The following is a 17,377-nucleotide window of genomic DNA, read 5'->3' on the forward strand; positions in this document are numbered from 1 at the left end:
TCACAACATCATTCACAACAATTAAATCAATTCAAAGCAGTTGTATTATAATAAACATTATTTTTGTAGCAAACTCAAAGTGAAGGCACATGCCTACACAATACCACAAAAGCAAAAGACAAGGTAACTTCTGAAAAAAGCAACAATTTAATGCTGATCCATTGTTTTAAATATCTTATGACTGAGAGAGATGGGAAAGGTTAAAAATGTTGAGGAATTTGATGTCCTGTAAATGATGTATCAGTGTTGGAGATGTTGTAATGAATTATAATTCCAGCACTTCAACAGCATAGAGCACAGAAAACAGGGAGGAATGTTCCGAGGATCATTGAAAATGAAATTGAGGAAAAATGGTTGTTATTATCCAAGAGAGCCTAAAGTTTAGAGATGAGAAAACTATCTTTCAGATGACAACCACAGCCCAAAGAGATTTAAAAAAGAAATGACCGCACATCCATGTTTGGGATGTAACTAATAAATGTCTTAGAAGATTATAGTGCAAGGTGTAGTGAAGATATTTTGGAATGTTCCTGGCCCTTTCTTTCTGAGAAAGTTCGGCCAGCATGCGCATGAATAGCAAGAGCATTAGTAGAGCAAAAATAACAAGGAAGAATGTTACTTAAGAATTAAACCAAACCTATACACAAAGTTGTTTGAAATTGTTATTGCTTTCAAATTTTTTCCTGTAAAACAGTAGATATTGTTAGTTGAAAGGTTCTCAGGCATAACGCTAACTTGATTATACCATCATTTGTTCCTACAAAATCTCTTTGCATTCATGAGATTAGGAGGCCCAGAGTTGAAATTGCTTATCTATTAAAGATGGCTCCATGTTAGTTTGCCTGTAGGATGGAGTTGTACTTGCAAGAAACACATTGCAGGAAATTAAATGATTTAATGCAATATTTTAGTCATTGTTGTGTCTCCCTGCTGGGGAACATGAAATACAGAATTGACTCTTCAAAATAGATTTTTCTCATGGTTCACATTTGGTAAGGGTTCCACACTGTAAAAGTGGAAAGGTAATTGTGATGTAGTGATCACTGGATTAGTAATCCGGAACACCACACTAATGTTCTGGGGTCTGGAGTCTGAATCCCACCATGGCAGATGGTGAATTTGAATTCAATAAAATCTGGAATTAAAAACTAGCTCAACGGTGACTATTTAACCCCTCTTGTTTGTTGTAAATTCCCAACTAGTTCACTAATATCCTTTCGGGATGAAAATTGGTCATCCTTCTCATCATAAAGATAAAATAGTTCACAACCTGTTCTGAAGAAACATCACTGGACCTGAAACATTAACTCTGCTTTCTCTCCACAGATGCTGCCAGACCTGCTGAGTTTTTCTTTCAGATCACAACTTTCCTGGAGTGAGGGTCTTAGCCCACAATGCTTGAGCTGTGGCTTCATAGAGTAGGTGTAAATGTTCATAAGAGATGGATAAAGCCTGTGGAGCTGTCATGCTATTTAAAATACCACCCTTTAAAATTTGAAATGAAAGCCTGCATGTGTCTGTGAGCGGAAAGTGTTTGTGCATGAAGCTTCAGTCTGTTTGTTGACATAATCTAAAGTACTTGCAGAAGCACCCACAACAGGCTGTGCTATGTTACCGTTTGATTGACAGCTCCAAGATGTTATTAGGTGATTGGCTGTCTTTGTGGGATATGAATGTAACTGACTACTTTTGTAAGGATTAAGTACTTGGGCTTTTATAAATAATATCTACGTGTGTAGATATAGCAAAGTCTGTAATACAGACATGGGCATTTATTTTATTTCATTACAGCACAGTTCCCAAACTCTACGCATCATGTACATTCGATAGGTTGACTCAGAGGATGTAAGAATAAAGTGTGATAGGCATAGATTGTCATGAGTTGGCACATAAGGTATAAGTGGCTAGGGGTAAGAATGTGGCACATGTTTGGCTAGAGGGTATAATGGCCCATTGGGAATGTATGGAGATATGGATTAATAGTATTTGCCATGGATGGAACATAGGGAATGGATCGGATGGTAATGGCATATGAGGAGTGAAAGCTAGAGGATGTAATATTTAAAAAAACAACTAGGAGAAAGTCTTAGCTCACAAGGACAGGTCTTCTAGCTCAGCCACTTTAGGGATCCCTTGCCCCTGCAGCTGCCTCTAGTTGCATCTGCTGGGTGTGCTGTCTCAACTTCCCACCCCCGAATGAGGCACCTCTTTCCAAGACAAGTGCAGGAAACTGGAAAATCTCTGACATCTGTGCCTCAAGAGTGAAAATCCATGATTTGGATGCGAGCATAAGAGGTACAGTTAGTAAGTTTTCAGATGACACCAAAATTGGAGGTGTGGTGGACAGCGAAGAAGACTACCTCAGATTACAACGGGATCTTGATCAGATGGGCCAATGGGCTGAGAAGTCGCAGGTGGAGTTTATTTAGATAAATGTGAAGTGCTGCATTTTGGGAAAGCAAATCTTAGCATGATTTATACATTTAATGGTAAGGTCCTAGGGAGTGTTCCTGAACCAAGAAACCTTAGAGTGCAGGTTCATAGCCCCTTGAAAGTATAGTCACAGGTAGATAGGATAGTGAAGAAGGCGTTTGTTATGCTTTCCTTTATTGGTCAGAGTATTGAGTACAGGAGTTGGGTGGTCATGTTGTGACTGTACAGATATTGGTTAGGCCACTGTTGGAATATTGCATGCAATTCTGCTCTCCTTCCTATCGGAAAGACGTGAAACTTGAAAGGATTCAGAAAAGATTTACAAGGATGTTGCCAGGGTTGGAGGATTTGAGCTATAGAGAGAGGCTGATCAGGCTGGGGCTGTTTTCCCTGGAGCGTCGGAGGCTGAGGGGTGACCTTATAGAGGTTTACAAAATTATGAGGGGAATGGATAGGATAAATAGACAAAGTCTTTTCCCTAGGTTTGGGGAGTCCAGAACTAGAGGGCATAGGTTGAGGGTGAGAGGGGAAAGATATAAAAGAGACCTAAGGAGCAACGTTTTCATTCAGTGGGTATTATGTGTATGGAATGAGCTGCTAAAGGAAGTGGTGGAGGTTAGTACAGTTGCAACATTTAAAAGGTATCTGGATGGGTATATGAACAGGAAGGGTTTGGAGGGATATAGGCCAGGTGCTGGCAGGTGAGACTAGATTGGGTTGGGATATCTGGTCGACATGGACGGGTTGGACCGAAGGGTCTGTTTCCGTGCTGTACATCTCTATGACTCTATGAGTCTCAGCTGTGGAACTCCAACAAGCTCTTTTCCTACTTAATAATTAAATTTAGTATTGTCTGTGGCCTCTGGTCCAGTTGACTAGTTACCTCGATGATTATTTTGGGTGTGCAACTAAACAATAGTAATTAAAAGAAACCTGGACCTAAATGTTTGGCTTGGTCTAAACCAAGAGTGGTTATCTGGTTGCAACAGTGCAAAGGTACAAATTAAACTGGCCAAAAGTGATAAAAACATCTCAAATTGCAGGGAGAATCTTCATGTCACAATCTGACACATGACATCGTGGAAGGTGCCTACCTCTGGCTAGCCTTTGATGATCAGCTGATTGCAATGACATAACTTTGTATATGTAAAGCACAATATTTTGTTTGAAGCAGGATACTATTTACCATTTTATGAAAGAAATTTATGGAACATGTGCCATTCAGACTTTATCTAATTTTGTGCAGCAGAACATTCATAATTATAAAATGATGAACACCAGGAGGAAGGGGACTGCTCTTCTGGTTTTCCTTAAGACCGATATGTGTCTCTGATACTCTAATGCTACAGAACCCACAGCCCCCACCTGCCCTGAATATGCAACCTTTCCAAACTTGATTTTTTTTCTTTCAACTAGTAATCCGCTGCCCAATATTGAACCAATTTTTACCAAAGACCTCTGACTTGTTATTTGATTGGTACCCATGGCCAAATAGTGACATGTTTCTGATGCTGCCAGCCCATTCTTTCCAAGTGATAATTCCACAATTCAAGGTACCATAGACTGCAATGGATCCGTGTAGTTGTGAAACTTACCAACTTGAGCTACATACCTCTTGATAATGAATAAGAAAACCTATTAAGTTTCTGATTCCTAATGACTATCCAACAGCTTCTGGGAAAGTTGCTGAACGGGGTATCTGCTGGAGCTCGTTTACATCTTATCAGTAAGAAGGTTACATGTCCTGGTTTACATTAGAGGCACAGAAATTTGGCCCAGAACTTTCCGATGGAAGGATATCTTAGCACAGTGTCAACTCCAAGTTCTAAGGAACAGACAAAAAGAAATAAGGAGGAAAAAGGAAAGTAAAGAACACAAACTTGCTTTAGAATACAAGACCTTATGATTGTGACCACTCCACTCCAAACCAATCTATTCAGTCATCAGTCCATTTTAAAAGAGTGGAAATGGTTTCAGTTTCTTTTCTGTATCTTATTTTTAAGTACTGCACCAAATGGCAAAATTGTTTCCTTGTCCTTTAGTATCCTTCCAGGATTATCCTGAATGCCGTCAGGCTCTTCCGAAGAAGGGCAGAGATATAGAAAATAAGACAACTTGTATTTGTTCAGTACATTTAACAAATAAACATTTTACAAGTGGCTTCTGAAAATGTAAGAAAACTGAACAGATGCTAAACCAACATGACAGATTTTCCACAATTGTGTTCCTGTCACTGAGTATCACCCATGGAGAGCACTCAGCAGGAATATGACTGAAGGATTCAATGGGACTTTCTGGATTTTACTTCCATTATAATGAACGGTCAATGATGTTCAGTTTATAAAATCCTGGAACCTTTTCGTATGCAAACAAAATGAAGTGAAATATTTTCAAAATATTGCTGGGCCAGAACTGCTCTGAATGGTCTAAGGAAATGACTACATTTATTGTCATAAACTGTACTCTGTAGGACTCTGCGTTCTGTGGTTTAATGATAGTTTCCTCCTTTTCATTGTACACTGCTCTAAAGTATATTAGAGAGACACGACTATGTCTACATTCATATTGGAATGAAATGTTCGGGGAAAAATTAACATCAGAGACAACAAAGTAAATGTCAGCATTGCAATATTAAAATGGAGGTAAGAGTGTCAGCTGATAACACCAATAATCAAAGAAAGAGAATATGTGTAAAAACCTGTTACAAAAGGCCAATGAATTTTCTCCTATTATAAACAGTCATTTAATTGATATACATTAATTTACAAATGGCACATTGAAAAACATGTTATTCATTTAATTTCATTTTCAGGATGCCTTTTGCTTTAAGACATAAACAAGTAAAAGATAAAGCAATTCGCTTGGGAAGACTATATTGTGCTGAATAGATGGAATCATGTGATTTGCAGCTAAGCTATCTTTGGGTACAAGAACTGGCAAACTGCAAGTTTGGCCTTTCCTACTGTTATCTTGATTTGAGATGCATCCTAGTCACACTAAAAATTGCGGACATCAATAGCAGGAACACAATGGAATTCACTAAAAACAGAACAAATTGAAACAAACCAAGGTAATCTCGTAAGTTCAAATACATGAGCCATCAACAGGTTATCCATAAGATCAGGATAGTGAAGACAATCAAAGGGATTTATTCCGGAAAAATCAAATTGCAAGGCTGTTTCTGCTCGAAACTACAGTATCTCTCAGCTGCAGGAATCACTGTTTGTTAAGATGCTGCCCTAGTTTTTAAAGAGTGCAATTTCCCCCTTTTGTCTTGTGTCAACTGAGTCTAGATATTTTTTACAAGATCATTTTATCTTCTTTAAACCATGTTTATTTCTGACATTTCATTTAGAAAATGCACATTCTGCTGACATGAACTCAGCAAAGATTTTTCATAAGTTACAAGATTTTTAGTGGTGACTCATTTGATCCTGGTCCTATTTGGCATCTCCAGCTCCATACACGGGTAAATCTTTATCTTCAACACATATCACATTAGCACGATGAAGAGTATCTTTCATCTTTATAGACCCTGCCTCTCCCCACTCGCCATGTTTATTACTTTGATCCACTTGATCAGACTCTTTCACGTGCAGTGAAAGTTAAAATGTAATCCTATTCGTCTAAGGGGGTTGTTATCAGAAAATCCCTACACTGTGGAGACAGGCTATTTGGCCCATCAAGTCTACACTGACTCTTTGAAAAATAACCCACCCAGGCCCATTCCTCTACCCTAAAGTCTGCATTTACCCCTTGACTAATGCACTTAACCAATTTACCCCTGAACACTATGGGCAATTTAGCATGGACAATTCACCTAACCTCTATATCTTTGGACTGTGGGAGGAAACCAGAGCACCTGGAGGAAACACATGCAGACACGGGGAGAATGTGCAAACTCCAGACAGTCACCCGAGTTTGGGATCAAACCCGGGTCCCTGGCACTGTGAGGCAGCAGTCCCAACCACTGAGTCACCGAGCCCGCGTTATTCCAAGAAAAAAATGAAAGTGTCTAAAGAACATTTATTTATCTTCTTACTGAAATATCAAATTTCTTATTTATTTCCTAAGACCTAGAAATAATCTAGAATTATATTACATACAATCTGTAGATTACTGCCATTTTTATGTCATTCTCCATTTAATGCTGTGACATGTTTTTAGTGGTTCTCTTGAAGCTCCTCTAGGACATTGGCCTGAGTAGAAGTTCAAAGCATAAATCATCTTTAATGTAACAGGATCTGGCTAAAAGAGAATTAAATGTATTCCATACATATTTTGTTGCATTCCTTTGATACAGAACCTCAAATTGCTATACATATTTGGCTCTTCAACCAGCAGTACACAGTGCCCTGACCTAGATCAATGGGAAGATCTACAGTTTTATGCAGTACTGGTGTACATAATAAATGTGGGAAAACCATTGGCATCATTCTCCACGTTTTTCAATTTCCTTGGAATATCAGGGCTTCAATTTGTTGGGCTCCATTGGAACAGTGTGCAATGAAATCTGTAAATCAGGAATCCTTATATTAACTTGACTTATTTAAATGATTTGGAGATGCCGGTGTTGGACTGGGGTGTACAAAGTTAAAAATCACACAACACTAGGTTATAGTCCAACAGGTTTAATTGGAAGCACTAGCCTTCGGAGTGTCCTTCCTTCATCAGGTGGTTGTGGAGTACACAATTGTAAGACACAGAATTTATAGCAAAAGTTTACAGTGTGATGTAACTGAATTCATGGATTCATGCAGTTTTTGAGCAAAGTACAATGTAACTCTGCAAGTACAAATTCACCCCACAAACGTATATGTGTATGTGTGCATGTGGGTTTGTGTGTGTGTGTGTGTGTGTCTGTCTGTCTGGGATGGGGGTTTGCTCAAAAACTGCATGGATCCATGTAAGACTCTGCTAACTCATTTTTTAGATTAGAATCAGTCTAAACATTATGGCACAGACAACAGCACACAGGGGGCTAACACCTTCAACACATTATCTGGGCTGACACTAATTGTTAAAGTTAACCTGGGAATGTAACTTTTAAAAAAAAAGTGTTGTAACATACATATGAAAGAAGTGAAACTAACAGATGAGAGACTTAAACAATCAAGATATTTTTCAATGTATAATTTCAGTTACATCACACTGTAAACTTTTGCTATATATTCTGTGTTTTACAATTGTGTACTCCACAACCACCTGATGAAGGAGCAGCGCTCCAAAAGCCAGTGCTTCCAATTAAACCTGTTGGACTATAACCTGGTGTTGTGTGATTTTTGACTTATTTATAGCTATCCTTGTTTCAAAACTCTCATTTTTTGTACTGCAGAATTGGCTACATTTCTATAATATTCCTATCTTCTCTCATTATCACCTGGAATTGCACCTAATTCTGGGGTTCAGTCAATGGGATATGACTTGAGTTTTTTTTTCTGCTTTGTTATCTTCCCCTGTGCATTGGAATTCCTTGGTCTTTTCCCTGAAAGTGGAATGGCCTGATGCTGGGATCAGCTACATTAGCAGCACAAACGGGGTAGGCAGCTGCTGACAGCCTGGATTGTGAGGCAGATATTACCCAGGTTAGGGGCCTTAATGTCTTTCAGATCCATGTCTAGGATCCCCTTCCCTCTTTGTGTTATAGCTGCCAATGTTTGGAAAGCTTGAGGTGGAAAGAGGACAGTTAACAGCTTAAAAGTATCTGATGTACTGGTGGAGTAGTGTTGCTAATTGTGATTGGAGGGATTCATAGCTGCATAGATTCATGCAATGTCTGCCTGACTGCAAGATTTCTGAACACGAGAGATTGGATTATGTGATGAAGATTGCATGACCTCTTTAAATAGTGTTCGAGTTAACTTACATAGGTTGGGTCCTGTTTAGTTAAAGAATATTTTGAACAAACAGAAAATGTGTAAAAAGTTGCAAAGACCAAGAAGTAACTCAGCAAGTCAAGAGGACAAACTAAGAATCAATAAAAGGATTAAACATTTTCTCTACTGCTCTGTTTCCCAACTCCTTCTATTTAGTTCACAATGGTTTGAGACTTGCACATCACCAACCTCTCCAGATTCAGGCCACTTTATTCTGATTTATTAGATCCTAAGTCCTGATTGTTATTTTTCTCTCTTGTGAGTGTGTTGCTGGAAAAGCACAGCAAGTCAGGCTGTATCCGAGGAGCAGGAAAATTGATGTTTCGGCCCAGACCCCTTCATCAGGATGGTCGATTTTCCTGCTCCTCGGATGCTGCATGACCTGTGCTTTGCCAGCTATACACTCTCAACTCTGATCTCCAGCATCTGCAGACCTCACTGTCTCTCTGTTATTTTTCTCTACCTCACTTAGAATACACCCTCAGCTGATAGATTCCAGATTTTATGCAATGGAGATCTCTTTACCCTGAATTGATAGTATCAGAAAAACATTTTTATCCCTATTATTGAATCATAACATATTTATAAGCCAGAAGGAGGCCAATATATCTATTATCTTTGTGTTTGTTCTCTGCAAGAGTTAGTTTGAATTCCCGCCTTTTCCTGTAACTCTGCAAATATTTTCTCTTCATGAAATTATCCTGTACCATTTTGAAAGCCACAAGAGAATCTACTTCCACCAGTGCCTCAGGTAATGTGTTTCAGGTCCTATCTCTTCACTGCACACAAAAAAAGTTTCCATATGTCATCTTTGGTTCTTCTGCCAATCACCTTAAATCAGTGTAATCTGACTCACTATCTGACCATCAGTAGAAATAATCTACCAAGCTACTCTCTCCAAATTATTCATGATTTTGAACTCAACTAAAGTTTCCTTTTAATCTTCTTCACTCAAAAGACAACATCCCAATTTCTGCAATCTGACTTCCTCATGCCCGGAACCACTGTTGTAAATATTTTCTACACCCTTCCTAAAGCTTTCCATTTTTTGCTCAGATGTAGTGTCAAAATTGCTCAGGTGTGGTGTCAGAATTGAACATACTACTCTAGTTAAAAATGAACTAACGTTTTATACAAGTTTATTATAAGTTCTCATTAACATTTGATCCCCTTGTCCCACCTTGTTCTCCAATGCTGCCACATTACTTGATGAGTCAGGAACATAGTGTTATAGGAAATTCTCCTGCACAAACTTCACAATCTCTCCACTGTTTCTGCCATTAACATGATTGCTATGCAAATTTATATTAGGAAAATGAAAGTCCCCATTATAAGTACTTGATAATTTTAACACCTCTTTGTTATCTTCCTATAAATTTCTTCCTCAGTATCTTTCCCACTAGATGGTGAGCAATAAAGTTCATCCAGTTGTGTAATGATATCTCTACTATGTTTTCTCTGTAACTGAACAGATTCCTCCACATTGTCGATATTGCCACTTATCTATTCTTTTCTTCTCAATTTTTGCTGAATATCATATATTTATGAACATTTATTACCCAGTTTTGCCCGTCATCTTGTCACCATGAAGCATATTGCCACATGGCTATCTGTACCTACAGCTCACCAACTGTATTGACCATGTTTTGTGTATTCACATGCATGCACTGTAAAACTAATGTAGAATTTTTATTGAATTTTCCCTTCCTATGATCCCACTTGATAACTTGCTATTTCTGAATCTAATTATATGGAGTCTACAGGTTCCCCTCCAAATTCCTTGTGTCCCTTGATTTTCCTGTCTGAAAAAATCTTCATTGCCACCCCGCTGCCAGGACAATTTAAGTTTTCACCAATAGTAGCAGCAAGTTATCCAACAAAGACATTGGTTTACCTATCACTGGCAGCTTTATAGATTCCACTTCCCCCAGAACCAGTCCTGTTGTCGCAAGACTCCAAAACTCTCACCTGTATATCTCACCAGCCATGCAGCTATCTGATCTGTCTAATTTCTATACTCACTTGTATTTTGCACCATGTGTAGTCACGTGTTTCCCAAGTACCTAAACTCTTCGTTCAGGACTTCATCCCTATTTTTGCCTGTGCTATTGGTACCTGGATGGATCATGTTTCCTCCCTGCCGTCCTCTGTGCATTTAAATCAGCAGTGGTGCCATGAACTTAGTTTTGTCCGCAGAACTCAGGGGAGCCATCATTCTCGGCAGTATTCTGAACTAGAAGCTCCTACACTACCTTCCTGGTCCTCCTTGATTGCATGGTGATCACCCTCATTATCTGCACAAACTTAAGCTGCCAACTGATCACACTCAAGAGTCACGTGTAGGCCAGACCAGGTAAGGATGTCAGATTTCCTTCCCTAAAAGATATTAGTAAATTGGATTTTTTTTAGATGATTGATAAATGTGGTCACCCTTGGGCTGGCTTTTTATTGATTTCAAATATCAGCTGCCACCCCCCCCCCCCCCCCCCCATAATGTTAACCTGGACCTCTGGTTTACTAATCCATTGATATTGCCACCTTGCCATCACCTCCCCTGGATTCATGAATTTTTTGTCCTTGTGTATGCACTACAGAGACACCAGCTGTTGTTCATGCTGGAACTGAGCTCCTCGATCTGACAATACTCATTACTTATTGAGGAATTGAAAGGTTCCCTCATGGAATAGTGTTAAAGTAAACTGAGATGCCCTGCCATTGCTTTATTTTTATTTGATAATTAGTTGATTTAACAGAAGTAAACTGAAGACTTAAACAATCACTGGACATGTGAAAATCAGCTGCTTCCCTTGTACTGAGGTCTCTATGTTTTACAGGAAGTTAATTTAAACACAACTTAATGCTTTCTTTCACTGAAGTCTACTTCAATGTACCTAAATTAAAAATGTACCAAACTTAAAAACCTACTCAGCAAATATCTAATTTGCTTAATTTAATCTATAGGCCTTGCATACAGAAATAAAGACAATGAAAACACTGCCCCTCAATCAGAAGTCTTGTGACATTATTTCTTGAGTGTTTTTCTCTGGATATATGTTGTCTCCTCCTAATGCTGCTGCCACTGAGCTCCACACTCTGTCCTATTTCCCACTCTATTTATTGCTGCTGCTGCTAATCTGCTCTGCACTCTGCAACTGGAGTCCTGAACTGACTCTACTTATTGCTGCTGCCACCACTGCTCAAGTTGCGGCTGCTCACTCTGCACTCTGTAGCTAGCACCCTGTCTCCTGCTCTGTTTATTCTTGCTGTTGCTGCTGCTCAGCTCTGCACTCTGAAGCAAGTGTTCGTATTTTCAATCCCAGACAGAATGTGGTTTTATTGTCAGTAATTCAAGTTTAATAAAGAAATCTCCCTTACAAAAATGTTGCTTTCTTTTCCTTATTCTATCTTGCACTTACTAGGTGTCTGCAAATTATGTAATAATCAGCATTAGGTTGTCAAAAGTTCAAAATTTGAAAGTAATCATAGTTTTTTATCTACTATATGTAAATGATGTAGAACAATCAGTAAGCGTTTATTTTTTGCAGGTCACTTTTTTGACATCTCCATTTGTACAGATTTGGCTGTCAGTGCTGCTGCAAAAGTATGAAATACCTGTGTGTTAACCTATACCACACTTAACTCTAAATTGAATGTTAACACTGCAGTGATCAGATGGTAACTACCAAGTTGTTGGAGGTACAATATTAGTTGCTGGGATGAACAGTTGATCCGATCTGCCTGTTTAGTTGAATGGTAAAATCGCATGGAACTATTCCAAGAACAGAGACTTGGTCAAGCCAATGTTCCTTTTACAATTAACACCACCAGAGGCATGTTGACTGCTTAATGTCATTGTTCAATTTTTGGGTGCAAAAATATCTGCTATGGTTACCCAAAAATAAATTGCTACATTTCAAAGCAATTCATTGTGTGCAAAATGTGTAAGGCATAACAAACTACTTTCAGAATGTAATGCCTCCAAACCCCAGTCAAGCACAACTGCAGGCACATGGATAAACCATGAAAGAGCAAATAATTGGCCTGGTCAAGTAATGCTTCAGATACTTTGAGGTTTTCACAAGGTACCTCAAGGAAGGTAAAAGAATCTTGATGTGATCTATCTTGTGCAATATTTCTTTCACCACTTGCATTACCAGTAGTGTTTGAAGACTAGGAAGAAATTATGCTGGAGGAAATAAGTCAATCATAGGCTATTGAATTACAATGGAATTAATCAATAAATCCCCTAAAGTTATCTGCACTCTTGTCTTCCATTGCAAAGTAATCATGATCAAATAATGGAATGTGAGCCCACAGACCTCAGCTACACAATGAGAGTGTTCATGAAACACCTCATCTCTAGGTATACAGTATGCCATTATGAACTTTGCCACATTTACCGTGGGTCATATTATTCAGTCACTAACAAAATGCAGTGCAAACACCTCCTGCATTACACTATTTATATTAAAGATAATAGAAAGATATCCAGGTTATTGGGCTGGATTATACACAGGGGGTGAACTCTTTGTACCCCTGTGTAGATTTCAGGGACACATCTACTGCTGCCTGGCCAGCTCAGTCCATTCAGTTTTTCGGATAAAAGCCCTTTCATTAATATGCAAGGACTTCCCTCTATCTCCATGGGGAACCCTCATCAAGATGCCAGCCAATTGGAAGCTAATAGCTTTGTGCCACACCAGGGCCAGTGGCCACTATCAGTGATAGAAGAAGGTCCAGGAGCCAGAAAATCATGAATACTCCCAAGTGCACATGAATTTGCAATCACAAAAAGGCTGGGTTAAGAGGCTACAGTGAGAAGGTCAGATTATATATGTTAAACAGAATTCAAGTTCACATTTTTACGTCAGAGCTTTATTTCATTTGGCCACACTCCAGACAACTCATACCATTACTGATTACAAGCTCTCCATACTTATGCATCCAATTCAACCCTTGTTAACTCCTAATTAATACGTCCCTTGACTGTTTTCTTGTTCCATTAGGCTTCCAGCATTTCTTCAGACCATATTAAATGATCACACATATTGGATTGGAAAGGGGAAAGCAAGGTGTGGAGAGGCAAAAATGTGGGACTGAGACCTCCAGTTACCATAGAGACCTGGAGCGAAATGGTCCCTTTCACTGACCTGCAGTCTGTTGGATTACATTTGCTAAGTTCCATGTTGGGCACAGGCCATTCCTTCAGCCCACTGAATCCAAACAGCTGGAAGACTAATTGTCCACTGTAGGGTCTCTGTTGAGACAAACATTGGCAGCCAACTCAATGCCTCCCTCAATTCCCAGGAAGTCATGATGGTCAGGGCAGGATGGCCAATGTGAGTTCAGTGCTGATGGAACATTGCCCTAATTTGTGGATCCCTTCACTTTCCAGTCTGGCAGTGCTCATAAAATTCAGCTCCTGGACACCACCAGAATACTCCAATCATCTTCCAGTATGTTCTCCACAGAGGCAAGAGAAATGTTTCTAGTTATTGGGTATCTTCTAGATGGAACGTATTCACTTAAAAGCTAGCTTTTGCAGTAATAATGCTGATGTGTGATCACTCAAAATTTCTGATTGGTTTCACTCTGCATTTTTCTGATTAATCATCCTATTCCCCGCTTGCCACTTGTAATGAATTACATAGTTGTTTCAGAAACTCAATGTCATCTTCCAAGATATATTTCTGAATTCACTTGCTGATGCTAACCCTATGGAGCAGTCACTACACATGTGGAATCATTCTGTCTGTTTGTGGCAGAACTCCCAGGACAAGGGAGGAATTTCTTTTTACATGGTTTCTCAACTTTCTGTTAAAAGAATAAATTGAAATCTGTTTTCAGTTTAGGTTAACTTTCTTATGATCAAATGAAATTTATGCTGAGGTCTGCAGTGATTCTGTGTCACAATTGTCCAGAAGATAGTAAACAGACTTACAACTGAGATGTCATTTTACTATAAAAGTTACATACCAGCTGGAGCTTCCACTTGTCCAATAGCCCATTCCACAGTTTGCACACTGATCATTTCGAGAAGTGGTTTTGCATAATGGGTACAAGTTTTGCACTGGGAGTACATCACAATAGCCATTCCCACTATGAAAATTAAAATAATTCTAATTAACTTAAGTGTAACTGTCATTGTGCATGATCTAGAACTATCTTGGTAAGCTTGCTAACTCAACTAGTTCCAACACAAATATTGTTCTCCCCAGATCTTACAGCATTTGCAGTTGCTCAGATTTGCTTGTATGTTATTTGTAGCATCCTTTCAATGCTCATACATGTGCACTGAGAAAATTCTGTTTCATTTTCATTCCATGTATTTGTCCATCATTTTAGTATTTGGTTGCATTAAAGAAGATTAACTATGATCAGAATACAATTATATTTAACTTTATGTTTCATGTGTTTTTATACATAATGATATGTCATGACAGAGAATATCATAAAATCCTTGCAAATTTGTCAAACTGCAACACATTTGTTATCATTGTGGTCGATCTCTGGTAAATCTGGTAAAATCTGTCTGATAAATCCACATTCCATGACTTGTTCTTCAGTCTGTAATAAAAAAAGGACCTTGTCACACTAAATTCCTTAATGAGTTATCCCAAGGCATTTTCCGTACTGTTCAGCTGGATTGAATTAATGAACATGTCATGCCATTTAAGGTGCTTGATAGTTCAATAATAAATGGTTCAATATCATTTAAAGCAAGTGCATCTTTTCACCTTTTCCTCTGGATGCACTGTAAAGAAGTACATGCCACCACAAATATTTATCAAAACTGTTGACTTCTGAGGTTGAAACTATCAGCACAAAAATGCTTATCTATTCTTATGCCAAACCAGCATATCCCATTATAAAAGATGAAAGTTTTAATCTAAGATTGTTCACTGTATAATATCTCCATGACACTGGACTCCTTTGGCTACAAATTCTGTGAGCATGATCTTATTCTCCATAAACACCAGATGAAGAAGCAGTGCTCCGAAAGCTAGTGCTTCCAAATAAACCTGTTGGACTATAACCTGGCGTTGTGTGATTTTTAACTTATGCCAAAATAGGAATTTCTAACTTTAGGTATTTTATTTCCAGTTCACTAGAACAGACTGTTGTTATGTATTCAGCACAATGAAAGCCAGGAAGTACACACTAGAATATGGCTCAAAATTGATTTACAGCTTCACATAAACATTTTTGCAAGAATCTATTATTTTGTGAAATTGCCACAAACTGAGCTAACATTGCTGATCAAATATATTTCCCTCTAGATATCTACAGCTTGTAATTTTACCTGGAAACCTAGGCACAGCAGGAGTTCACGTGGATAATCTAATTTCTTTACCCACTTCTCCCCAAGCCATCTAATTGGATCAAACAGAAATCACATACATTTATACCAGTTGGATTGCTATGCTGCATGGTAGAGAATGTGGTTTATGATGTATTCTTCATATTTGGAATCCATTTTAACAGATGGACAGGTGGAAGCTCCCAAAGATAGCAGTCCCACTTACTCCTGAAATACTGAAATCAGCTAAAAAGGAAGAAAAATATCTCTCCTTTTTTCTGCTGCTTTCAAACGTTCTGTATTGATGTGTATAATGATTATTGATTACAGTGATATTAATTACTTTATGTTATGATGATGATGTCCAGTTAATCATTTTATTTTAAACATGTTAAAATAATAATTGTTAGATGATTCTAATGAGAATAAGGTGGAATGTATGTGGCACCAGTAAAGTTGATATACCATGGTCAAAATCATGTGACAGCCTTAGCATATCAAAGCAGCATGGTTCATTGCATTGGGTTTTTATCTGGATAATCTGTGTAGGTTTGAACCACAGGTGAGTAATCTGTTAATGTCAAACTTCTCACCTCAGTGAAGGGGAAATAGAAAATCATTCATTAACTTGGAAAGCCCTTCCCACTGGGATACTTTTGGTCAGCTCTTAGGTTCTGTGCACATCACAATGCATATTTTGCCTGTTTTCCCATTATGCCAATAATGAAGACTCTTCTTTTTAACCTCTGCATATGTATTTACAGGATTCCGGAATTTGCACATAGATGATCAAATGACTCTTATTCAATATTCTTGGATGGGTCTGATGGTATTTGCAATGGGATGGCGGTCATATAAACACGTCAAAGGAAAAATGCTGTACTTTGCTCCAGATCTGATTTTCAATGAGTGAGTAGATCCACTCTTACATTTAATTAAAAAATCACACTAACTTAGTGTATTGTTAATCATGATGGTAGATGTTTACTTTTGTAAAGGTTACACAGTAACATGTTGCTGCAGTAGTGTGTGTGTATTTTGTAATATATAGAGGTCCAACATTGCTTCAGTTCTTGAAGTCAAGTCGTTTAAATCAGGTGACTACACTGTCTGCTCACATTGAACGAAGCACTTGCAACTCTATTGAATTGTAAGTTATCCGACAGAGGATGCTGAAAAAAACAAATGAATGCTGTAACACAAGAGAATGTGTCAGGATAGCAGGGCTAAACTACTTCAGACATGTTGAAAAGCATTTTGAAAAATGTTACCTTTTCCTGAGGCTATATGGGGGAAAAGAAAATGTGACAGAACAGCAGAAAGCAGACCTAATTTAGAGGGTGAAGCAAGATGTATGGGCAATTAGTAAAGCACTCAATCTCCTTATCCTGGTTTAACGGTGGAAAAAATAGGCATGATAGAATCTAGTTTGTATGTGAGGAAAGTTAACCTGCTTTAAATTTCAGGCATTCACTGTACAAACAGCAGTGCATCATAACGAGCAGAAACTGGCAGCCAGTGTTAATGCTATATAAGCAGGGGGCCGTGATGGCCTAACGGAATTATCACTGCATCGTTAACCCAGAAACCCAGATAATGCTCTCGGGATCTCAGTTTGAATCCCATCAGGGCAGATGTGGAATTTGAACTCAATTAATATCTGAAATTAAAGAGTCTAATGATGACTCTTTGAAACCATTGTTGATTTCCAGGTTCACTAATGTCTTTCAGGGAAGGAAACTGCCATCCTTACCTGGTCTGGCCTACA

The 17,377-nt window shown here is 38.5% G+C and overlaps 1 protein-coding gene across 1 annotated transcript in view; it reads left to right on the plus strand.

The window, feature by feature from the left end:
• The window catches only part of LOC140481689 (progesterone receptor-like), a 317,791-nt gene that overhangs the window by 241,162 nt on the left and 59,252 nt on the right, over positions 1–17,377 (plus strand). Inside the window, exon 5 of the mRNA XM_072578261.1 lies at positions 16,374–16,518. Coding sequence (XP_072434362.1) covers positions 16,374–16,518 — 145 coding nt within the window. The remainder of the gene's footprint in view (positions 1–16,373; positions 16,519–17,377) is intronic.

This window comes from Chiloscyllium punctatum, chromosome 9, assembly GCF_047496795.1.
Source record: "Chiloscyllium punctatum isolate Juve2018m chromosome 9, sChiPun1.3, whole genome shotgun sequence".
NCBI lineage: Eukaryota > Metazoa > Chordata > Chondrichthyes > Orectolobiformes > Hemiscylliidae > Chiloscyllium > Chiloscyllium punctatum.